Genomic DNA, 25226 nt, shown 5'->3' on the forward strand with positions numbered 1-25226 from the left:
ATCCTATTAGGATTTAAATTTAACATCCTACTAAATCTGTAACAAGTTTTTACTTTGATACCAACTTCATTTGAATAGCATACACAAACTATGTTCCTATACCCCTCAAATCCCCCACCTTTATTTAGATCTTGCCACAATGTACAAGTTTATACATTGAGTCCAAAACCAAAGATTTCTCATTACATTTTACGCATTGCCTTTTAGATCCTCCAGGAAGTAAAAGGTGTTGTTACACATTAAAATTACAGTACTGCTGTAATTTTATATTTACCCATCATCCTTTCTAGAGATGTGTATGTTTTCCTGTGACTTTGATCTATTGTCTATTGTCTTTTTCTTTCAACCTGCAGAATTCTCTTTAGCATCTCTTAGAGGGCCTGTCTGATGGTGATGAACTGCCTCAACTTTCGTTTGTCTTGGAATGTCTTAATCTCTCCCTCTTTTTTTTTAAGATTTATATTTTATTTATTTATCCCCCCTGCCCACGATCCTTATTTGCGCTCACTGTGTCCATTTACTGTGTGATCATCTTCTCTTTAGGAGGCACCAGGAACCAAACCTGGGCCACATCACTTGAGCCAGCTCAGCTTCCTGCTTTGTTCTCTCATTGTTTTTCCTCTGTGTCTCCTTGTTGCATCAGCTCACTGCGTCTACCTGTTGTGCCAGCTCACTGTCTTGCTTTGTCTTCTTCAGCAGGCACCAGGAACTGAACCCAAGGACCTCTCGTGTGGTAGGCAGGAGCTTAATCGCTTGAGCCACATTTGCTTCCCTCTCCCTCATTTTTATTTTTTTTTTATTTTTTTTATTTTTTTTTAAAGATTTATTTTTATTTATTTAATTCCCCTCCCCTCCCCCGGTTGTCTGTTTTCTGCGTCTTTTTGCTGCGTCTTGTTTCTTGTTTCTTTGTCCGCTTCTGTTGTCGTCAGCGGCACGGGAAGTGTGGGCGGCGCCATTCCTTGGCAGGCTGCTCCCTCCTTCGCGCTGGGCGGCTCTCCTTATGGGTGCACTCCTTGCACGTGGGGCTCCCCTACGCGGGGGACACCCCTGTGTGGCACGACACTCCTTGCGCGCATCAGCACTGCGCATGGGCCAGCTCCACACGGGTCAAGGAGGCCCGGGGCTTGAACCGCGGGCCTCCCATGTGGTAGACGGACGCCCTAACCACTGGGCCAAAGTCCGTTTCCCACTCCCTCATTTTTAAAAGAGACTTTCACTAGATACAGAATTCGTGGTTGGCAGTTTATTGCTTTCAGCACTTTAAATATTTCTTCCCACTGCCTTCTTGCCTTCCAAGTTTCCCATGAGAAGCTGGCACTTAATCTTATTGAGCCCTCCTCGTATATGACACATTACTTTTCTTTTGCCTTTCAAATTCTCTTTATTTTTGGCATTTGAAAGTTTAAAACATGACATGAGTTGGGTCTATTTGATCCTGTTTGGAGTTTGTTGAGTGTCTTAGATATAGATGTTTATGTCTTTTGTTAAATTTGGGAAGTTTTCAGCTGTTACGTCTTGAATATTCTTTCTCTTCTCCTTCTTGGACTTCCACAAGTATATTGATATGCTTTGTGGCATCCCACAGCTTTCCTCGACTCTGTTCACTTTCTCCATTCTTTTTTCTTCTTAGATTGGATGATTTCATTTGTCTTAAAATTCGCTGTTTCTTCTGCTACCTCTTATGTGCTGTTGAATCTCTATAGATAATTTTAAATTTCTGTTACTCGGTTTTCAGCTCTGGTTCCTTTTCATAATCTCCATCTCCCTACTGATACTCTTCTTTTGTGTTCATCTGTCATTCATCTGGTTTCCTGTAGTTCTTTGTCCATGTTTTCCATTAGTTCTTCGAGCATAGTTAGGATCATTTTTTATAAGTCTTTGGTCCTCCTCATTGATGGTTCTAATGCTTTAATCTTCTCTTTTGCCTGGGATATCATTTTCTGCTTCTTTGTTTTTTAATCTTTTGTTGAAACCTGGACATTTTGATGTTTTAATGTGGTATTGCTGGAATTTAGACTCTGGTGTCTGTTTCTTAAGCTTGTATCCACCTAGTAGTAACTCAGGGTTACTCTGCTTCCTCCAGAGCTCCATGAGATCCTACTGCTCTTAAGTAGCCTTCTTCTTGATTTGGCACTTGCCCTGTTATTGTAGTCCTTTGTTTTCTGGAGCTTTGAGAAAGATGTTTATGTCAGTTTTTACTGGTTGTTCTAAATTTCTTTGGGGAACCGGAGCCTTGAAGCATCTCACTGAATGGGGGATCTGAGCCACATTTTGATTTGGCAGGCCCTGCTTTTTTTTTTAAGATTTATTTTTATTTTTTAAATTTATCCCACCCTCCCCTTGTGGCTTACTTGCTGTCTGCTCTCTCTATCCATTCGCTGCTCGTTCTTCTGTGTCTGCTTGACTCCCCGTTTGTTGTGTCGTCTTGCTGCACCAGTGCTCTGTGGGCACAGGCCATCAGCTCTCCATGGGGTGGGCCAGCTGCTTTCACACGGAGGCCCCGGGACGCAAACCTAGACCTCCCGTATGGTAGATGGGAGGCCAGTTGATTGAGTCACAGCCATTTCTCCTGTTTCTTTTTGACAGAGGTGGTTCATTTGTACCTACAGTGTTCTCCCCAAACCCACCCACTTAACCCTTTTTTCTTTGAATCACTGAGCCAAAATAGACAATTCCTCTGGGTTTGGCAGTGTATCTTAACCTCTTTGTCTACAAGCTTCTCCCAATTTCCATTTGCACTCCTACCATACATACTTCTCTTCAGGCTAGAGTGGCAGAAAGAGTGGACTGGCACATAAAACAAATTGAAGAGGGTATTTGAATGGTGGGCTCAGGGAGGTGCAGATGGTTTAGCAGGTATCTTACTCTGTTAATACTGGAGAAGTCAGCATTCAGTCTTGATGGCCTAAATTTATGGTAGCTATTGATGAATGGATATAATTTCAACTTAACATAAAGGAAAAGTAAACCGAACCTCTTCTCCCCACCCCCCCTTTTTTGTCCTTGTTTTTTTAATGTTACATTAAAAAAATATGAGGTCCCCATATACCCCCCACCTCCTTCCTCCCCCCATAACAACAGCCTCCTCCATCATCATGAGACATTCATTGCACTTGGTGAATACATCTCTGAGCACCGCTGCACCTCATGGTCAATGGTCCACATCATAGCCCACACTCTCCCACAGTCCACCCAGTGGGCCATGTTCTCCTCCTTTCTTGATGGATAAAATATTTTGTTCAGATTAGGCTAGAGGTTAAAGAAGTGGCACAACTGGATATTTAATTTATATAAATATCTCAGTTGCCTTTCATTTGTTTTATGTGTAAAGTAAAAATTCTTCAAAAATACTCGCAAATAAATCAATTCATAGAATCAGTGAAATTCTTATTTAGGTTATAGATAGTTTGCTTCTAAGAGCTCAAGGAACCCTGCAGCTCTACTCAGGTGGAAACTTATTGATCATTCTTTATATTAAAAAAAACAACAACAGTATTTAACCTGAAATATAAATTGCCTTGAAACAGAGAAAGGTATTCATTCCTTGTTTATTTAAAAAAAAAATTTCTCTTTGCAGTCTTTTCGTCTGCAGATGACTATAGAGAACATGAACCATTTGAAATTTATTCCCCATAAAGACTATACAGCCAATCGCTTGGTTAGTGGACTCCTCCAATTGCCCAGTAGTACTTCTCTTGTAATTGATGAAACTCTTCTGGAGCAAGGGCAGCTTGACACTGCAGGTGCGTATGTGGATGTTTCCCTCCATTTTCCTCCCCTCCATTCCTAGCCTCCAGTTAAAGCCAAATCTAATAATGACTTTTTTTTTTTCAATTTCTCTCCCCTTCCCCCCTGTTGTCGCTCTCTGTGTACATTCACTGTGTGTTCTTCTACGTCCGCTTGCATTATCCTACGGCACTGGGAGATTGCGTCTCTTTTTTGTTGTGTCATCTTGCTGTGTCACCTCTCCGTGTATGGCGCCACCCCTGGGCGGGCTGCGCTTTTTTCATATGGGGTGGCTCTCCCTGCACACGAAGCTCCCCTACGCAGGGACACCCCTTTGTGCGCCATAACACTGTGCATGGGCCTGCTCACCACACCGGTTAAGAGGCCCTGGGGATCAAACCCTGGACCCCCCATATGGTAGGCGGTCGCTTTATCAGTTGAGCCACATCCACTTCCTAATAATGCCTTTTTAATAGAATATCTGTAGACAGACAAATTCTCACATTCAACTAATATTTAAGATATAGGAATAGATTATAGGTAAATGAATTTGATTAAAGCATGTTTTATAAATTAACTTGTGTACACCAACCATGTTTTGTTGTAGTATTTTATGAAAATAGTACAATAGATTACAAGTAAGCAGCATGTAGACTTGAAGGCTGAAAAGGAGAGGAAGTTGTGCTTTTATGTATTATCTCAAAGAAGTGTAGAAGGAGTTTTTAAATGTTTTTTATCCCCCATTGTGAAGTTAAAAAAAAAAAAGTTCAGAGTATCTGAGAAAAGTATCTAGGAGAGTGGATGATCTGAATTAGCCTCAGTTGTGGAACATATAAAAATTATAAGAAAGCAGATTGCTTTATCTGTGCTGAAATGGAGAGAATTAAAGAATTTTGCTGGTAAGTTCAAGAAATAGATAGAAATTAAAAATAACGTAGACTGGGTAAATTTAAGGCAAAGGTAAGTATAAAACCAGTAAAACTCAATAACCTTATCTATGTATATAAAATGATCAGTTTTACAAAATATTTTATCCCTGTGAATTACCACCTTGAAAATAATCATACTGTTGGCAACTTATTTTATGCCTACACACCCTCAATGCTTTATTAGATTTTGGGGTTGGGGATTTTTGGCCCCCGAAAGTTCTAACTTGACCAATATTGTCTATTACCTAATAAACATTGTTTAGTGATAGGGGAGTAAATTGGATAGTGCCTCATATCCTTTATTAAAGCAGTAGATACTTCATATCTTATAGTCAATGTCAGCAAAACTAATTTGTTTAGGTGATTTAAACCAAATGACCAAAAAATTATTCTTACTTTTCTAGGTGTTCATAATGTGACTGCCCTGAGCAACCTGATAACTTGGCAGAAAGTGGATTATGACTTCAGTTACCACCAGATGGAATTCCCCTGCAATATTAATGTTTTTATTACTTCAGAGGGGAGATCACTCCTCCCGGTATGATAAAATGGAGGGAGGCTACCTGGGAAAGATACTGTACCTACATTTTTGTTTTGTTTCTTGGTTCTGTTTGTTAAGTTACATTTGTTTAAAACTTGTGGCAACTGATTATTAATAAGGGAATCAATTGAATTGTTCCTGCCTTGGAATGAAAACCTGACCAAGAACCAAATATCAGCAAATCACAAGACATGCAAAGCCATTGACATCAGAAACTCCCAAATCTAAGCATAGTAAATAGGAAGTGTGTATAATAATCTATAAATTACTTTTTTTTTTTACAGGACCTCATACATGGGAAGCAGGTGCTCAACCACTGAGCTATATCTGCTCCCCAATAAGAGTTGTTTTTTTTTTTTAATTTGTTTTTAGGGGGTACAGGAGATTGAACCTGGGACCTTGTACATGGGAAGCAGGTGCTCAACCACTTGAGCTACATCCGCTCCCCTGTAGTTACCTCTAACACCCACACCCCTGTTCTTGCTGCCTTTGTCCCACTGTTTTCTGACAGTCTTAAATTTTGTGAGAAATATTTTAGAGTTCTTTTTTAAAATGTCCCTAATCACATAAGAATTTTTATGCTTCATGGTGAAGTTTTCTGGTAGTCGTCAGAGTGGCCCTAACAGAGACATTCTGAGTATGATAATGAGAAAAATCCCAGTTAGTAAAAGGTGCTTAGTTTATCTGTATAATAGCATTCACCTATAATTTATGAGAAACACAGCCTGGTTAATAAAATGTCTCATTGTTAAGTTTTCTGTGAGAAAGTGATTTGCTTTATGTGATTTCTAGAAATGCAGTTCAGGAAGAAGTACTTATTCCATAATTAAGGAAGAACTGAAAACATTTTAATGAGCTGCTTTCAAGAGTCTGGCTACCTTATATTTTGTATGCTTTTTTATTTTGTTGAGAAAACATTGTAAGTGACCAAGAAAAAGCTAACTTTTATCATTATTGCTGAGGTAGTTACACTGCATATATACCAATATTAAAAATTCGTCTCCCTCCCCCCAATAAAAATGATATTTCTAATTCCCTGGTGGTACTGATAAAGATGATGCTTCATCCTGAATATTTAGATTAATTTAGGAACTTGGAAAATACTGTGTACTATTTCTCCTTCCAGGCAGACTGCCAGATTCACTTGCAACCACAGATAATTCCACCAAACATGGAGGAGTACATGAACAGTCTTCTCTCAGCAATACTGCCTTCTGTACTGAATAAATTTCGCATTTATCTAACCCTTTTGAGATTCCTGGATTACAGCATATCCGATGAAATAACCAAGGTACATTTGGGTTAAAGTAAAGGATTTTCCAATTTTTGATTCATTTACGTCACTGTAATTACTGATCATGTAAGTTCACTATTTTTTCCCTGTATGTCTCTTAGATCTCTTTTGTTCCTTGTGTTCTCCACTATTGCCTTCCTTGTTTTAAATACATATTTTCTAGTGTACCAATTTAATTACAATTGTTATTTATTAGAAAAGTTTTGAGATTTTAGAAACATCATGCAGACAGTTTTCCCTATTAACAGTTTGCATTAGTGTTTTATACATGGTTTCCTTTATTCTTTGAATATAAAATAGCTGACTTAAAGTCTTTTATAGTGAATCCAACAGTTTGGGTTTCCTGAGTTAAGTTTCTGTTGATTGGCTTTTTTTTCTAGTGTGAGCAATATTTTTCTTGGCATGTCTCTATGTTTTGGTTAAAAATTGGACGTTTAAAATTAATATAGAATGGGGAGCGGGTGTAGCTCAGTAGTTGAGTTCCTGCTTCCCATGTATGAGGTCCTGCGTTCAATCACCCATAACTCCTAAAAAATAATAATAATATACTCTGACATTTTTGCTAGGAAATGAGATTTTACCCCCTAGGCTTTCTTGCTGTTGCTGTTTTTAGTGACTTTTCTGAATTCTTTGTTGTGTGTGGCCAGTGAAGTTTCTGCTCATTTAGCTTAGTAGTCAGTTAATGATAGAATAGGCATTTCCTTAGATGCCTGGAAGCAATAAGTCTCCTAGTCTATGGCAAGGTACTCCATATACATGTTGGGGCAGGTCAACACTGAGCCTGACAGCTTACAACGCTGCCTTAGCCTTCACTGTCTGCTTGGACAGAGCCTTAAGATTACCCAGAGGTTGAGCACTTAAGGCCATCTCAGGTCTCTTCTGAGCATACACACAGCCTTGTGTATGACTGGCCTACATCCCCAGCCTCCTATGGACGTGTTATTCTCCCACTTTTTAAGAGTTTTGGTTAACGTATTGTTTGTACCAATTGTTATCCAATGCTACAGGCAAGATAGCTGCTTCTGACAGTTTTGTTTTTTTTTTTAAAGATTTATTTATTTATTTCTCTCCCCTCCCCGCCCTTGGTTGTCTGTTCTCTGTGTCTATTTGCTGCGTCGTCTTTGTTCACTTCTGTTGTTGTCAGCGGCACAGGAATCTGTTTCTTTTGTCGCGTCATCTTGTTGTGTTGGCTCTCCATGTGTGCGGCGCCATTCCTGGGCAGGCTGCACTTTCTTTCACGCTAGGCGGTTCTCCTTACGGGGCGCACTCCTTGTGCATGGGGCTCCCTTATGCGGGGGCCACCCCTGCATGGCAGGGCACTCCTTGCGCACATCAGCACTGCGCATGGGCCAGCTCCACATGGGTCAAGGAGGTCCGGGGTTTGAACTGCGGACCTCCCATGTGGTAGACGGACGCCCTAACCACTGGGCCAAGTCCACCGCCCTGACAGTTTGTTTTTAAATTTTTTATTTTGATAACATATATAACAAATTTCCTATTTTAATCATTTTTAAAGGTATAATGTAGTGCCATCATTTTCACTTACAATCTTGTGCTATCATTACCAAAACTTTTTCGTCACTCCAAATAGAATCTTGGTACTCATTAAGCACTAATTCCCTATTTCCCTCTACCCTTTGCCCCTGGTAATGTCTAATCTACTTTGTCTCTATGAATTTGCTTATTCTGGGTATTTCATATAAGTGAAATCATACATGTCCTTTTGTACCTGGCTTTTCTCGCTCAGTATAGTTTCAAGGGTTCACATGCATCAGAATTTCATTCCTTTTTATAGCTGAATAATATTCCATTGTATCTACCACATTTTATTTAGTCATTCATCTGTTGGACACTTGTTTGTTTTCTCCCCATTTTCTGGCTATTGTGAATAATGCTCCTATGATTCTAGTGACAAGTATCTGTTCAGGTCAGTTTTCAGTCCATTTGGATATTGCCAGGTCATAGGGTAATTCTGTGTGTAACATTTTGAGGAAAAGCCAGACTGTTTTCCATAGTAGCATTACCATTTTTACATTTCTACCAGTGTATGAGGGTTCCTATTTCTAGCATCCATGCCAATGCTTGTTTTTTTTTGTTATTTCATCTTTTCTTGGTTTTATTGGTCATTTGTATATCTTCTTTGAAGAAATATTCAAATCTTTGCCCATTTTTAGAAATAGATTGTCTTTTTGTTGCTGAGTTGGAGTTCATAATGTATTTTGATTATCGAACCTTTGTTAGATATATGGCTTCCAAATGTATTCTCCTATTCTGTATTTTATCTTTTCACTTTCTTGATGAAGTCCTTGATGCACAAAAGTTTTAATAAAGTCAATCTATTTTTCTTGTGTTGCTCATGCTTTTAGTATCATAGCTAAGAAATCATTGTCAAATTCAAGGTAAAAGTTTTGGTTTTAGTGCTTGTTTGTAGTTAATTTTTGTATATAAACAACTCTTTTTGACACACTTCCCAGTAGGAAAAGTCTTTTCACACTGGGCAGATGAGTCAGTTAAAGAAAAAGTAGTCTTGCAAGTGGGGTCTTTCAGGGACCCACCAGAAAGATCAAATGATGACAAGTTTGTGGGAATGGGATTGGAAGGAGTTCCTACCTCAATCTGACCCCTCCAGGGGATGCTGGTTTTCACTGTGATTCCATGGCTGTGGTTCAGAGCTACTGCAAGGATTGGAATATGATGAGTTTACATGCCACAGAGGGGAGCAGGTATAGCTTAGTGGTCTGGGTGCTTGCTTCCCATTTCCAATGCCCCAGGTTCAATCCCTGGTACCTCCTTTTTTAAAAAGCCACAGAATTCGCCTTTCTTATTAAATTTAACTGTTTTTCTTGAATAAACACTCTCTGAATTGTTAAAAGCTTCTGGTTAACTTCCAGAGTTTTGGAAACATTGATTCTGACGGTTTTTGCCAAAGTCTTATTTTTATGGAAGAGACAGTTTTCAGAGATTCTGGTTAATTTCCAGAGTTTTGGAAACATTGATTCTGACAATTTTTGCCAAAGTCTTATTTTTATGGAAGAGACAATTTTCAGAGGTTCTTACTCTTGATATTTCTACTTTCACTCCTCCCTGTTTAAAGGTATCATGCTTGCTTGGCCTTAAGTGAATCTCAGTTTTATTATTTTGTACTTTCATCAGTAGCATTTATGTATGTGTAAACTTTTGGCTCTCATTCTTTTCACCCATATTATCTTATTTCTTTTAAGAGGCTGGACTGGATATCCTTTTTTATACCAGTAAAAGGATGTCACATGTAGCTTTTCTTTTCCTTACAAAAAGGCAAATATCATTTCTTCATATAGAGTTGTTTTAAAGTACATGTACTCTTTTGATTAAAGGCTGTTGAAGATGACTTTGTGGAAATGCGCAAGAATGATCCCCAGAGCATCACTGCTGATGATCTTCACCAGTTGCTTGTTGTGGCTCGGTAAGATTTACATGTACATAATTGCTTATTCAGCAAGGTATGTGTAATTATAATTACTTAGGAATTAACTGAGTTAGACTTTTTTTTTAAAAGATGTATTTATTTCTCTCCCCTTCCCCCCCCCCCCCCCGCCGACCCCGGTTGTCTGTTCTCTGTGTCTGTTTGCTGCATCTTCTTTGTCCACTTCTGTTGTTGTCAGCAGTACGGGAATCTGTGTCTCTTTTTGTTGCAGTCATCTTGTGTCGGCTCTCCGTGTGGGCGGTGCCATTCTTGGACAGGCTGCACTTTCTTTCATGCTAGGTGGCTCTCCTTACGGGTGCACTCCTTGCGCATGGGGCTCCCCTACACGGGGGCACCCCTGCATGGCACGGCACTCCTTGTGCACATCAGCAATGCGCATGGGCCAGCTCCACACGGTCAAGGAGGCCCGGGGTTTGATCCGCGGACCTCCCATGTGGTGGACGGATTCCCTGACCACCAGGCCAAGTCCGCCACCGAGTTAGACTTTTAAAAACACCTTGTGAGGGAAGTGGATGTGGCTCAAGCAATTGGGCTACCATCAGCCATGTGGGGGGTCCAGGTTTCAACGCCCAGGGCCTCCTGGTGGAGTCAAGCTAGCCTGTATGATGAGCTTGGCCCATGTGGAGTGCTGGCCCACACAGAGACCTGGCGCAGCAAGGTGATGCAATGGAGGGAGCAACAGAGGAGAGAGAATGGGAGGCGTGGCAGACTGGGGAGCTGAGGTGGCACAAGAGAATAATCACCTCCCCCACTCCAGAGGGTCCCAGGATTGGTTCTTGGAGCTGCCTAATGAGAATACAGGCAGACACAGAGGAGTATGCAGGGGGTCGACATGGAGAGCGCAGACAGTGGAGGGAGGGGGATGAAATAAATAAATCTTAAAAAAAAAAAAACACATTGTGAAAGGACTCATTGAGGGAGAATTGAGTTTGGTTGATGATCACTCCAATGAAACAGGCATGCTTCTTGTTCTCTAAGGTTTAAAGAGTGAGCCACTGTCTGAATCTGACTCTTAATGATTGCTTTGTAGAAGTCTAATTTGGCTTAACTGGTGTGCAATTACCAATATTGCCTGTTTTTTTAAAAGGTCTTGGGCTTTGAATAGGGAGAGAAAAAAAAATATATGTCTATGTGTATGTATGTATATATTTATGTATTGTCCTAGGTCTAGACTTAAATTTGTTTATGTATTTCAAACCAGGTTTCTGTCTCTCAGTGCTGGTCAGACAACACTGTCAAGAGAACGATGGCTAAGAGCAAAGCAGCTGGAGTCTTTAAGAAGAACCAGGCTTCAACAGCAGAAATGTGTGAATGGAAATGAACTTTAAAGATCTGACCATGAAATACAATGTGCAAATTGCAGTCACATTACTGTAAAATTCAAATACCATTTATACCACATCATTTTGTAGATAATTTGTATTAGAAACCAATGACTTTTCTTGAAATCAAGCCTGGTAACACCTGAAGTTTATATAATGTTCAGTAAGGGCTTTTACCTTAATGATTTTATGGAGCTTTTGAAGTTTGTTTTATAATTATATAAATTAGTACCAACATATAAAAAATTTGTTTGATATTCAAAGTTTAATATTGATAATGTTGCTAATTATACCATTTCCTTGGATTCAGCGAAGTCATAGGCAGACTCTTTTGAAATGCTATTAATGTCATCTGAAGAAAATTGTGATATCAAAGGCAGAGTAATTCTTCAAATTTCTATGTCTTTCCAATTAACAGTGAGTCTGGGTGTGTTAGTGGTCAAAGTTTGGGAAATGTAGCATACTTGTCATTAATTCACATGACCACTTTAAAGACCATGAAAATTCTGTTTTATCATTTCCCAAATGACCACAGAAGCTTTTTTCCATTTAACAGTTATTAACCTGCAAAACACTTATCTTTCATACAGCAGTGGTTCCCAGACTTGTGTTTCACGAACCAGTAATGTATTTTTTAAAATTTTGGTACAGTGTTGCCAAGTTACCTGAAATAAAATCAGTGTATTATTAACATACCTTTTTCATAAAAGTACCACCTCAGAATAAAAGTCCTTTAAGTGGAATAAATATAGCTTAAAAAAAATTTTTTTGGCCTTATCTTTCTAATTTTATCCCAGTGCATATGGGAACCACTGTTTAATGGAACCGTATTTGGTTTGCCCAAATATGGAGAGCAAAATAACCCTCACATTAAAAAAAAAAAAAAGTTTTCAGTTATTTTACTCATAAATGTCATTTGTTATTTCAGATTTTGAAGTTTTTGTTTATCAATGAGTTTCAGATGTCTTAGATCAAGTGATATTTACCTGTTAGTCAAGTAATGTCCAAAAGTTTTCTAATTTTGTTAGAAAAGCAAACTAATGATACTGTAGTAGTATAATTATGGCAACAAGAATCTTTGAAAAGGTTAGAAAATATTAGTCAGTTGTGCATATAAAAATTAATTTCTTTTAGTTACTAACTTAACCTAGTTGGAAACAGACTGATTCCTTAAAATTTTTTCCTAGAAAGGCCTAGCTTGACATTGCTAACCCAAACAGGGTCAACCTTGAAAATCAAGGAATTCATTATGCCTAATGAACTGAAGTGAAAATTACTAGTTGTTTAAACAATATTGTTAACTTTTCCTAAGCTGAAATCTATTTTTATAAACTAATGTAAATAATCTGTTTATATTTAGAGTCCTAACTGGTATTCATTTTTATAACTGGTAGTCTAGACCTTAAGCTTTTAGAAATAAAATGCTCAACTGGATTTGTGAGAATAAAATTCATTTTCTATAATTGCCCTAGAACAATGTAGATTAGTTACCATGTGTTTATTGTGCCAATGTGAATTGTAATTTACCAAAGAGAAGTATATAATTTTGTTTGGTCTTGCAGAAAAGTTCCTTTAAAAGAACACTCTTTTAAATAAATAAAACTTCCCAAATTAAAAGTACTTTGAGCTGTTGAGCTATTTTTTTACAAATTACCATACTCCACATTCCCACATAATTTTCTGTATGTAGTTTGTCCTCTTAGTGGAAAACCATTACCAGAAAGAAACCCAAGTGTGGGAAGTACACTTAACTGATGTCCACCCAGGAGAAGATGGGAATTCGTGGGGCTTGAAAAGCTATTTTCTCCATTACCTAACACATATGGACATTAAAATGTATTGATCTGATTTAAAGCAAGTTGTTAATTACATTGGAATGAAAAGGAAATTGAAAAGACATTGATATTACCCTGATCGTAACTAAACATTGCCACCTTAGGATAATTTTAGATTCCAGAAACCTCTTTGGAACTAATTTCTATGGAGTTTAGTATTTTATCACATGATCTTGCTGCATACTTTCTCAAAGTTGTGGAACACTTCATTTAAGGATATTTTCTAGACCCAGAAGAAAAGTTGGTGAAAGCAGAATAAAAAGTTTCAAATGCTTGGGTTTGTGACCATTTTTAAATTCATGAAAACACTTAAAAAAAAAAGTAGGAAAGGCTGGGACTAAGAGTTCAGTTACAGTAAACTTAAACTTTAAAAAAAAATTCTCATACACGTTGACATTTTAAATTGCAATGGTCTTTTATTTTAAAGTCACAAGATTTGACACTTCAAAAAAAAAGATACCACTAATAAATAACAAAAGTAGAAATGCTTATCAAAGTTACAACAGACATAATGTTCAGCTGAGAATCACATCAGCAAAGTAAGGCTCTAAAGATAGCAAACAAACCAATACTTATTTGGAATACAATGTACTGTATGGGTTTCACAGAATAGGGACTGGTTCTTTGTGGTCAGGGTTACAGCCATAAAACCAGTTTAGCACAATAGTCCTTCAGACTAAATCTTCCATAGCTGTGATAATCTACATAAGATGTCTAATGCCCTCCTGGAAGAAAATTAAAATTTGAAGATTTTCTCTTGTAATTACTAGTCGTCAATATACATATATTCTTACCTTCCTGAAAACAGCAGGATTAAAATTTAATAGGTGCCGGTATACACATCCGATGTACTCAGGTTTGCTTTACGACTGACAAGTCTTAATGCTTCCAGACTGTGGGGTATACAAGATGGCAGAATATTTTAAATTTGTTGAAAGTTGCAAAGGTAAGATTAGGATCAAATGGACACACATTTTTTGACTGTACTGTCAATAATCTTCAACTTCATAGGGAATGGTTAAGCCACCAAAACTAAACCATACTAAATACACTTTAAAGTCACTAAAAACTGATTATTTTTACCTTGTAGAGGCATTCTTCACAAAAAGGAACAAAAACTGTGGAAATCACTAATCCCCTACATGTGTCCATGCCGTTTATGCGTCTACTTCATATACTCTGCTCACCCACCTCACTCCAGAAAGGTTCAGGTAATAGTCCAAAGTGTCTTATTCCTGATTTCTTTTCAATTGCTTTGACGTACATCGGCTACTAAGTCTACACTCTAGGATGATAAACTTCTGTGGTCTTGGCTCTCAAATTTGGAAACCTGCTCAGATTCATATCCCTTTAAAACCTTTTCCAATAAACATAATTAGTATTTGTGAATCTCTAGGTCAAAGACAGTACAAGTTACAAGAGGCTAATACAGGAAACCTCCTTTGGATTAAATAAAAGCCACACACAGTCTTTGTGGCTAAAAACTAAATCTGAATTATTCGGGTCTGGCATTGTGTAAACATGTTTTTAAGTTCATTTTGCTGGCCTTCATTAACCACTTCAGGTTCTGCAGGACTCTTTTGAACTTTTGCCACTGCAAAGTTGATTCCATGGGTTAATCCAGCTTGGGTAATATTAGCAACCTGGACCATGGAACTTCGAATCTTTGCAAAAGGAGAAACTGCTCTGCTGCTACTGCTTTCTGAAGGAGAAGGAGTTACATGAAGCCCCATGTCAAGTTCAAGCACACTAGATCCAGAGCCTGGGCTCTTTTGAGAAACAACTGAATGCACTGGTTCAACTGACAAAAACTGTGGCCCTGTCACAGAAAAAGACACATCTAACTGAGATGGTCGAGAAGGTGTCTGTCCTGTTTCAGATTGGGTTTCTTCATTAGAAACTTGATTGGTCATTTGATTTCCTTCCTTAGCCTGCTGAAAAACAGACCTGGTCTCTGAAGTCTGGATTTTGCTTTGTGCATCTTGCACAAATCTGTGGCAGTAAATATCCACAGGCTTGGCAAAGGCAGTCAATATGTGTATGTTGTCGGCAGATGGACTTTTCTTCAAAGGAGACTCATGGCCTTTTCCAAACCCACTTCCATGATCGATAGTAATCTCAGAAGGAATGTGAATGCTAACGTCAGTGCTGCTTATGGACTGGGATCGACTGCCTAATCGAGGTGCTGAAGCAATAATACCACAACTAGGAAGAACATAGTCTATTGGTCCTACATTCTCTAAAGAATTAGCTAGCTGCCTGTCTTCATCAGAGTGGTATGAGTCATCATCTGAAGATATTTCCCCTTCAGACTCTGCCAGGTCCTTGCTATCCATCACACCTGTATTTTCCATGGTTTCAAGACTACTATCTGACTTCCAAAGATTTACTTTTAAGTTTGGTTTTAGAAAGTTAACTTTCATTTCAGGTTTTGTAAAATTTCCTAGCTTTCGTAGATTGCCAATGTTTACGTTTGATTTGGTCTGTTTTACTTTTTGATTTAAAGATGAAAATTTACTCATTAAAAAATTCTTCCCTTGGGCCAAAGATCCTTGGTTTTGAGATCTAATACCAATGATGTCTTCATGAGCTTTACTGCTCTTCCTGTAAAATAAGAGAAAAAAGTCAATTCTCTCTAGAATTCAATATGCTAGTTGCAATTAGTAATGTAAGTGAAAACTCTTTGCTTATTTAAGTTGGTCTCAATGTCTTAAAATCAGTGAATTCTTGATTCAATTTTGATTTCTTGAGAAGAGTTGACCTAATAAGCTCAAATGACCCGTCAGTTGATTCTAGAACATAGCACCATCCAACAGAATTATGTGAGCTATATTAAAAAGAAACAGTTGAAAATTTTAATAATTTTACTTAACATATGCAAAAATATCTTAAAGGTAATCAAAATTAAAAAATGATTAAGATATTATTTTATATTGTTTCATAAGTCTTAGGACTAGTGTACTGTATTACATAATTTGTCCTAATCACATTTAAAGGGCTCCACAGCCACATGTGGTGAGTGGCTACTGTTCTGGGCAGCCAATGTCTAGCACATCTAGCACCTGTAAACTACTGGCACTAAGTGGAAATCTGCAGCACCTTCACTAGAGTTTCTTATTCTAGTTGAGATGAATTCAGGCACAGGGGTGGGGTGGGGTATGTGTGTGTGTGTGTGTGTGGTAAGAATTCTGTTTTCTAACATTACTTTGTTTCTTATTGGGTACCTGAATTTAGAAAGATTTGGGACATTTAACATAACTAATCGTAGTTGCTTTCTACTCCTTTGGCATCTTTCATTACATCTATAAATGAGAAAAAAATCTAAGTGCTATTTACTACAACTGCCTCAGTACATTTTATACATTGGGGGAGAATAAGTCTGGTTAGTTGTCCAGGATCATTATTCAAGAGAATTTTGCAGAAAAATTTCAAGAACAATTTTTCTGTAGATGACCACATTGCTGTCTTCCCTAATGAAATTGTGGTCAGTGCTCATTTTAGGATGAAAAACCCCACAAATTTTAAATGTAAAAATAATCTGCTAATATCCATTCTTTTCCTAAATGCAAAAACCTACATGTTTAAAGCATATTAGCAATTTTCTCCTCAAAGAATTTAAATGTGAATGCTCCAGTGTATTTAAGAGTTTGATTCTTAGCAAAATACCACTTAGCTAAGAACTGGTGGAGAGGGTCAGAGTTACTCTGTATATTGAAACTTAAAAACAAGTGCTTAATAAACAAACAACTATAAGAATAGCCAGAAATAGCATATGTACAGCAGGAGAAGCAGAGTGAGGGATGAAGAAGTTTGGTCGTTTTTTTTTTCTTTAGTAGTAGTAGTAGTAGTAGTAGTAGTAGTAGTAGTATTGAATGAAAATGCAGTAATGATTGACGTGGTTAATGCACACCATGTGATTATACCAAATACCATTTTGATTGTACTCTTTGGATGAATTCTATGATTACTATGTATCTATAAATCAATTTGCGGAAAAAAACTTTAAACAAACCTAGACATCTATACATATTTTAAATGCAGTCACTCAAAAAAAGGAAAATTTGGGAGTTTAGAATTGCTCTTGAAAATGAGGACAAATGAAAATTTTTGCTAAAGCAAAACAAAACAAAAACACAGGAGCCAACTTGAAAGGCTTCTATTGACCAAAGGTGGAACGATTTGAACAATAAAATAGATACTTGCATAATCTCAAAGGATTGCCTCCAAAATACTTACTAATACAAAGGGGCAAGCAGTAACTTTACAGTGGAAAATCCTGGCAGACACAACCTTAGTCAAGTAACTGAAGTTTATCAACACCACCACCAGCATGGTCACCACGTACCCGCCCCTACATTCTGCACTGAGAAGTGCACATCACTTCCATGGTATCCTTTCCAATAATGTGAAACTTCGGCTTCATCATGAAAAAATACGGGACAAACTCAAACTGGGGGAAAACAACAAAATAAATGACTCTTAAGAAGTGTCAAGGTTATGAAAGACAAGGAAAGATGATTGAGGAACTGTCCCAAATTAAGAGGAAACCATGGACACAACTAGATGCAGTGTGGGATTCCTAGATTAGTCCCAAATAGAAAAAGGATATTAGTGAGAAAACTAGTGAAATCCAAAAAACAAATTCTGTACTTGGATTACGTATTGTACTAGGTTAATTTCTTAGTTTTGATAAATATTCTATGATTATTTAAGATGGTAACAAAGGGAAACTGAGAAAAAAGGTATACTAGAAACTATTTTTGCAGCTCTTCTGTAAATCTAAAATTTACCTGAAAATTACACACACACACACAAAGTATTACTTTTTTGATCTATAGCAATTTGATTCTTCCCTCTCTAAAAACCCAACATATTGCCATAATGTGCCCCCCCCCCCCGCAAATATTTCTAAAGAAATAAGACTCTGAGTAATGATGTCTTTGTTCTTGGGAAAAACCAAAGTAGTATGCTCACCTCTCAAGTTTTTTCTCAATTATAGGTACATCCAATCCCATGGCTTGTTTGGTAATCTGCAGCATCTCTGCAATGCACTGAAGGGTATCTGAAATCCAAATTTAACTGTTTGCCCGTCTCTTCAAAACACACTAAAGAACAGCCAGTTCTAACTAACAGAACTCTAAATGAAATTTGGGGTCATACAGTTACACTTGATCTTAGCCAAAAGGCTGAGAAGTGATTGGGGTTATACAAGAATACAAATTTATTTGCTACAATTTACAGAAAACTGCTACTTGTTCACTACTCCACCTGCTACTAATAAAAAATCTTCCAAAACAAAAACACAAGAGGGCAAAAAACCCAAATTGATTACAATGAATTTTAATTCTATTTTGTGCAAGGTACCCAGGCAGTAGTGGTGAATAAGACACAAGCCCTGACTACTATCCACAAAAGGACCATGGGGCAGGGGGGCTGGGCATCCATAAAGCTTTCATATAAGGTCACGGAATTTCCAGTAGGGGTCCCCTTGCTGCAAACTACATTATCAGTTCTACATTACAGTTTGTATAACCCCAAATTGCTGGGACCAAAGATGCTATTTTAAATAACAAAATTAATGCACAGCACCCCAACCCCCACCCCCAATAAGTTCTCATCCAGCTGATAATGGTTTGTTAATGTCCCAAATTCCTTCTGGGTTTATTAGAGCAGACATAAAACTATCAGTGAACATTTTAACCTCATCCTCCTTCACATACCTTTTCCATCCTCTTCTGGATTACGCACCACAGCTCTCAGTGTGTGGAAATAGCCACTTGCTTCTTTATGCTTGTAGTGCAATCGCATGCAGGAGAACTTTGGCTTACCAAAAAGAGTGGGTTCAGGACCTAAACACCCAAATAAATATATGTGAAGTTATATCTTTCACAGACTATTCACTCTTTCTTCTACATAAAGAACCAAAACACTTGCCTATTGTGACCATTTGGTTTGATGAGGCTACAGATAAAATAAAAACTCTCCCCCTCAGTCTCAACTATTTAAACTTTCTTGATCCCTGGGTTAATCTTCACAATCTGTCACTATAATCTCTAAAGAATAGAAAGGATGTCCTAAAAAAACAAATTGCTCGGACTATCCCTTTCTGGTTCTAATAAGATGTTAACACTGGTTGCTTAAATAATTTTACCACCTCTTAGAAGAAACTGCATTTATTTTCTATGACTTGGTTTATTAGTATATCAATCTAGTAACGTATGTTTACCTATTTCTATTTTTTCCAAGTCTTCCAGACTTAGTCGTTGATACTGGTTTACTTTATCAACTTCATCATCATAACTAAAGGGAAAAGAAAAAAAGAGGATTAAAATAAAAAACATGTTTGGGTTGTCAACTGAAGTATAACTGTAAGCAAACTACTACGAAGTTAAAATCTCCACAGCACAATACATTTTGGGGTAAAGAGTTAAACATTTAAGAAACAGTTTAAAAACTGGATTAAACAAGTAATAGTTCAACAGCTAAAGGAAAACCAATTTACAGATCTTAAAGTAAGTAAAAGAAGAAATCAATTACAAGGTAAAATAACTTCAGTTTTACAAAAACTTTCATAAAATGAAAACCTAAAAGGAAGGCAAAATACTCATACATATAATGAAACTATTTGTGAATAATATAGTAGATAAATCTGAATCCAAAATCAAGTATGAAAAATCTCCATGATCAATGCCAATAAGCACCTAGGCCAATAACTAAAAAATGACAACTCACACAAGATAAAAAAAGGTGAATATTTACTTAAAAAAATAATTTTATTTCTGGTGAGGCTACAATAAAACAATGCTGGATGCTTAAATAATTAGACCACCTTCAATTATTTTATTTAATTGCCTTCAAAAGATAGGTAATCTTTCTAAAAGAGCAATCTGACAAATTACAAAAGTCATACCCTTGTAACCCCAAAGAGAAGTGCATAAACACACACACACAATTTGTCTACACAAAGATAGCTGTATCATTAGTAATAACAAAAAACTGGGAATAATGCAATGCCAACAGTTGGGAAACAGGTAACTATGGCATAACAACACAATGATATATGGCCATTAACAATAAAAATGTAGAGTATATCAAAACCTGAGAGAAATGCAGGAAATATTAAAATAACACAATGTTGCATGGAACACTAATTCTAAAATCACATTTTCTAACTGAGAAAGGTAAAAGATCAGTGATGTAAGTTATGTAAGGTAAAAGGATTCAGTGAAGTTTCACAAGATAATAAAATCAGATCCTTACCTTTTTTTTTTTTTGGTTATGTCTTCTAAAAAGGAAACTTAGTCGATTTTTTAAAAAAGCTTTAAATCAATAAGCAACTTACTAGGCCATGTAGTAGGCAGAATTAGAAAGCAGTAACAGCACATCCACATCTCTGTGAGTAGCATCAATGAGGCTAAACAAACATGACATAGAGAATTAAATATTTTCACCTTCATCTGCATTTTTTGCCAAACATACTTCTACAGCAAAGGCACTTACAACAAAAGACTGGTCAGGGGAAAAAAAGAAAATCTAATAATAAGTTCTACCATTAAAGTTAAATGTAATACAACCTATTCATTTAGAAAATTTTAAAAAAAGACGACTTGGTAAGAGTAGGGGTAGAAGGGAGTCAAGGGGGGATCATTCCCCATTGGAAGATGGCCAAGGAGGAGAGAGGCCTCAGGAGAAAAGGAATAATGGCGGGGCAGGAGGGAGAGGCGGGAAGGAATCTGAGAATGGGAGAAAGGCTGGTATTGGGAAGAAGGGAAAAAGTAAGGTGGAGAAGGAAGAAATCATCCAGAAGATTATCTCACATTATCTAAACTTCAAAAATAGCTTATTTGCACACATATAGAATCCATCTTTTGAAAGAATTTTATATAAATAAAACATTTATTGTGCAAAAATGGAACAAGCCCAAGCTGCCTGCAATTTTCTCACTGTAGATTAATTAGCTTTCGAGGAACAAAAATACCAAAAAATATTTCCTTATTCTATGTCTCTTTTATATCCATTCTAAAATCAAACATCAGAATAATGGTTAGAAACCGGGTGTTTATGAACCATTCATGAACATTAAACCAAACAGTTAAAAAGTTGAAAATCTAGAAATAATGAACTGCTAAGAATGTAGAATTTGAACTCAAATGAAACAATCTAATATTAGTATAACATTAATAACAGCCTTTCTACTAAAAGGTGGAAATTAATCTGCATTTGTATATAACTCTCAAAGTTCCACTGTAAGTGTGTACATTTCTGCTTCAGAATGCCGTACCTATTTGCTAGGTCTTATCACAATGCTACTGAGAAACAAATCAAAGACAATACAGAAAAAATCATTTGAAAATGGAATTTAGGGCCCATACTTAATCTGCGTTAAGAATGAGGTCATTGCTTAAAGGATGCTGCAGGGATTTACCAACATCTTACACAAGAGTTTTCTACACCAGCAGCACCTTGTTGTAGTAAAACTTTTGAGTCTTAATCTGAAATGAATTCACCTCAATTTTCATTTGAAATATACTGAGAAATATAAAGAGTGAGATAAAATGCCAGAACCTGTTAACACCAACCAATTCTGGGACACTAACCAATCACTGGGAAAAAAGACAACCATAAATTCAGTAATCCTGGCAGCTTTACTGATAACAATACAGAATATCACTGTAAAAAGGTAATTTAGTGTTGTGCGTTGATACTTACCTGCACTCTGAATATTGTTGCTCGAGCCAAGCCATAAAAATTACGTCACAACACATCTTTTAGTAGGAAATAATTATATTCAAACTGCTAATAAGTGTTACTTTCATCCTAAATTCCAATTTTGGCATTAATATTTACATCAAACATGATTCTCAGCCAAAAACATTATGTCCCTATGGAAAAACACTTGGCACATAACAGGCGGTCAAAAAAAGTCAGCCCACCCTCCCCACCCCATCCCCTTTTTTACTGAAGTCTCAGATACAGTAAATACTGAATTCCCCTATCCACCCTCCCCTTAAAAAAAAAAAGTTTAATACGAAGAAGAAGAAAAACACTTTTAAGTACTTCCCCACCCCCTAGTTTGCAGCTCCAAAGGAAAAGCTGCTCTAATCGTTTTTGTTTTCCCGCCACTGGGGCAAGCCCTCCTTCCATACTATGAAGACAAAAATTGCCAGCACCACATGAAGCCCAACCACTGCGACGATGGTCGCATAAAAGGCGCTATCTTCAGGGGACATTAACATGAGACTTTGGAAAAGGAGTAATTTACAGGAAAAATATAACCCCACAGGAACTTTGACCATAAGTCCTGCGAAAAGGAGAAAAATCTTGAAAGTCATTGCCAGAACGCCATCAGACTTGGGCTCTGGAGCGGGCCGCTGAGCGACAGGCGGAGGCCTGTGGGAGCGCGGCATCTCGTCAGTCAGTCAGTCTGTCCGCCCGTCGATGCGTCGAAGCTCAGTCAAGCAGTCGTCCGCACCCGGCCTCACGCCTGCAGCAAATGCGGCGAATGCGGCAACTGCGACGCGGCAGCGCCAAGTCACGCCCAGGGGACACGTCTCACTTCCGGTCGCTCACTTCCGGCCACGGCTCAAGGCCAGTGCGCATGCGTAGCCCCTTAGTCGCATCCAGCGCACTCTAAGGATGGCGCAGACCCCAGCCCCGGAGAGAGGGGTGCAGAGGTGGATGCCAGAACCTGGGCGCCCCGCCCTGTTCCCGCGAGAGCTCGCAAGCACCTTTGTAAAGAACCGTCCTGGGGCTCCGAGGAACGCGGGCATCATGGCGGCACTCCGCCCCCTGCACTGACACACAGGGCTAAGAGAGCAGGATTGCCGCAAACCTAACTTCTGGCCTAAAATAGGTGAAAAAGGAAGTGGTTATTTACTTTCAGTGTATGAAAAAGCGAGTTAAATTACACTGGATGAAATATTGAGTTGGATTTGTGGAGATTCTGAAGAACACTTTTAAGGAACACCTGATTTCCTTACAAATTATTAAAGTCAGACCTGCCTACAATACATGAGGGCTGGAGGTGATGGATTGAGGACAGGAAGGACATAAAAAGACCAGAGAGGGGAGAGGGTATAGCTCATAGTTGAGCGCCCGCTTCCCATGTATGAGGTTCTGGGTTCAATTTCTAGTACATCCTAAAAAAAAAGCCAGAGATGTCGGGGATGGGGGGAGACGATGAACTACTCAGTGTTTGAAAAGAAAAAGGCCCCTGGCAAAGAGTGGGCACTGAGTATGCACAAAACCAGAGAAAAAACTTAGCAACCACAGAAATGGCGGCTCTGCCGGTCTTTCTGTGCTGGACAGCTCCATCTGGACTGGTGGAAGTATAAGTAAAGGGAATGATCGCCATTCCTGCTTCTGGTAGCCACGAGTATTGGTAAACTGCTTGCAATGCTTTTTCTACCAAATATTTAAATAGGGCCATGACAGCAGTCAGCTGAGGGGGCACTGGTGCAAAATTTAAGGGGGCACCAAAAAACTTAGTCGAGATAAATAACTTTTAATACAATTTTTTTAAAATGGGGAAAAAAAAAAGTCCATGATGAACAGAACCTCAGAATTGAAAAGAGAAATAGGATCTGACCTTGCACATGCCCAATCAACCCTTGCCTCAATGGCTTCACACTGACCCTGGCCCTGGTCCCAGAAAACTTTACTTACAAAAAAATATGACCAATTCAACATCAGAAAGACAAACAGCCCAATTTAAAAATGGGCAAAGGACTTGAATAAACATTTTTCTGAAGAAGATATATAAAAATGCTAACAAGCCCAAGAAATGATGCTCAATATATTTACCATTAAAGAAATATAAACCCAAACCACAATGATACCATTTCATACCCACTAGCATGGTTGCCATAATATTAAAACAAATAAATAAAAGAACAAATGTTGGGGAGGATATATACTATAGGTGGGAATATAAAAGGTGAAGCCACTGTGGAAAAAGTCTGGTAGTTCCTCAAAAACAAACCTGGAAGAAGCCAACCATAAAGACTGGAATCTTTTTATATGATTTCATTTCCAGAACAGACAAATCTATAGAGACAGAATGTAGATTACTGGTTGCTTAGGGCTGAGAGATATGGGGGAATGAGTGATGATAGCTAAAGGCTATGAGGTTTCTCTCTAAGATAATGAAAATGTTCTAAAACTGGTAGTGGTTGCACATATCTGTGAATATACTAAGAAAGCACAGAACTGTATACTTTAAATGGGTGAATTTTATGGTGTAAAAATTATATCTGAATAAAGCAGTTAAAAAAAAAAAAGCCATGGAGCCCAGGAACAGACAGCCGAGGTGAACAAGTGGCAACTGTTGAAGCCCCTGAGGCTGAGGGACTGAGCCTAACACAGGACCCTGCCTTTAGCACTCTAAGTCCTAGAAGCCACTCCTAGAGCTATCTCTCCTTGTCCTCAGTCAGGGTCCACCCATTCCAGGTTTAAATCTCAGGATCAGCAGATTGACTGGACAAAGCTACTATAACAAACTCAGATAGCCCAAGAGCAGGTTCCCAAAATATCTCCCTGCAAGAGAAAGGGGGAACTATTCACAATCAGGAAAATGCTTAAGCCTTAGAAATGGAAGGAAAAGACGAGTGACAAATTTAGAGAAATCTCAGCAGTATTAGAAAGTAGAGAGGAGCTAATAAGAAGACGTATTCTTGGGAAACGGACTTTGGCCCAGTGGTTAGGGCGTCCGTCTACCATATGGGAGGTCCGCGGTTCAAACCCCGGGCCTCCTTGACCCGTGTGGAGCTGGCCAGGCGCAGCGCTGATGCGCGCAAGGAGTGCCGTGCCACGCAAGGGTGTCCCCCGCGTGGCCCCCACGCGCAAGGAGTGCGCCCGTGAGGAGAGCCGCCCAGCGTGAAAAAGAAAGAGCAGCCTGCCCAGAAATGGCGCCACCCACACTTCCCATGCCGCTGACGACAACAGAAGCGGACAAAGAAACAAGACGCAGCAAATAGACACCAAGAACAGACAACCAGGGGAGGGGGGGAAATTAAATAAATAAATAAATCTTTAAAAAAAAAAAAAAAAAAAAGAAGACGTATTCTTAAAGAATTGCCTAATTAACATGGAGACAAGGTTAATTTGAAAATTAAAAT

General features: G+C 38.2%; 2 protein-coding genes across 3 annotated transcripts in view; one reads left to right on the forward strand and one right to left on the reverse strand.

The window, feature by feature from the left end:
• Nucleotides 1-12895, forward strand: part of MCMBP (minichromosome maintenance complex binding protein) — a 61047-nt gene extending 48152 nt beyond the window's left edge. For both annotated transcript variants that reach the window (XM_012528855.4, XM_058298284.1), the window contains exons 12-16: nucleotides 3578-3743; nucleotides 5060-5193; nucleotides 6323-6487; nucleotides 9844-9932; nucleotides 11155-12895. In XM_012528855.4, the coding sequence (XP_012384309.2) occupies nucleotides 3578-3743; nucleotides 5060-5193; nucleotides 6323-6487; nucleotides 9844-9932; nucleotides 11155-11281 (681 nt within the window). In that variant the 3' untranslated portion in view covers nucleotides 11282-12895. The remainder of the gene's footprint in view (nucleotides 1-3577; nucleotides 3744-5059; nucleotides 5194-6322; nucleotides 6488-9843; nucleotides 9933-11154) is intronic.
• Nucleotides 12896-13506: 611 nt separating this feature from the next.
• The window catches only part of INPP5F (inositol polyphosphate-5-phosphatase F), a 99502-nt gene continuing 87782 nt past the window's right edge, over nucleotides 13507-25226 (reverse strand). Inside the window, exons 16-20 of the mRNA XM_058298283.2 lie at nucleotides 20453-20524; nucleotides 19337-19410; nucleotides 18831-18959; nucleotides 18085-18172; nucleotides 13507-15714 (exon numbers count right to left, since the gene is read on the reverse strand). Of these exons, the coding sequence (XP_058154266.1) occupies nucleotides 14595-15714; nucleotides 18085-18172; nucleotides 18831-18959; nucleotides 19337-19410; nucleotides 20453-20524 (1483 nt within the window). The 3' untranslated portion in view covers nucleotides 13507-14594. The remainder of the gene's footprint in view (nucleotides 15715-18084; nucleotides 18173-18830; nucleotides 18960-19336; nucleotides 19411-20452; nucleotides 20525-25226) is intronic.

This window comes from Dasypus novemcinctus, chromosome 6 (assembly GCF_030445035.2).
Source record: "Dasypus novemcinctus isolate mDasNov1 chromosome 6, mDasNov1.1.hap2, whole genome shotgun sequence".
Lineage (NCBI taxonomy): Eukaryota > Metazoa > Chordata > Mammalia > Cingulata > Dasypodidae > Dasypus > Dasypus novemcinctus.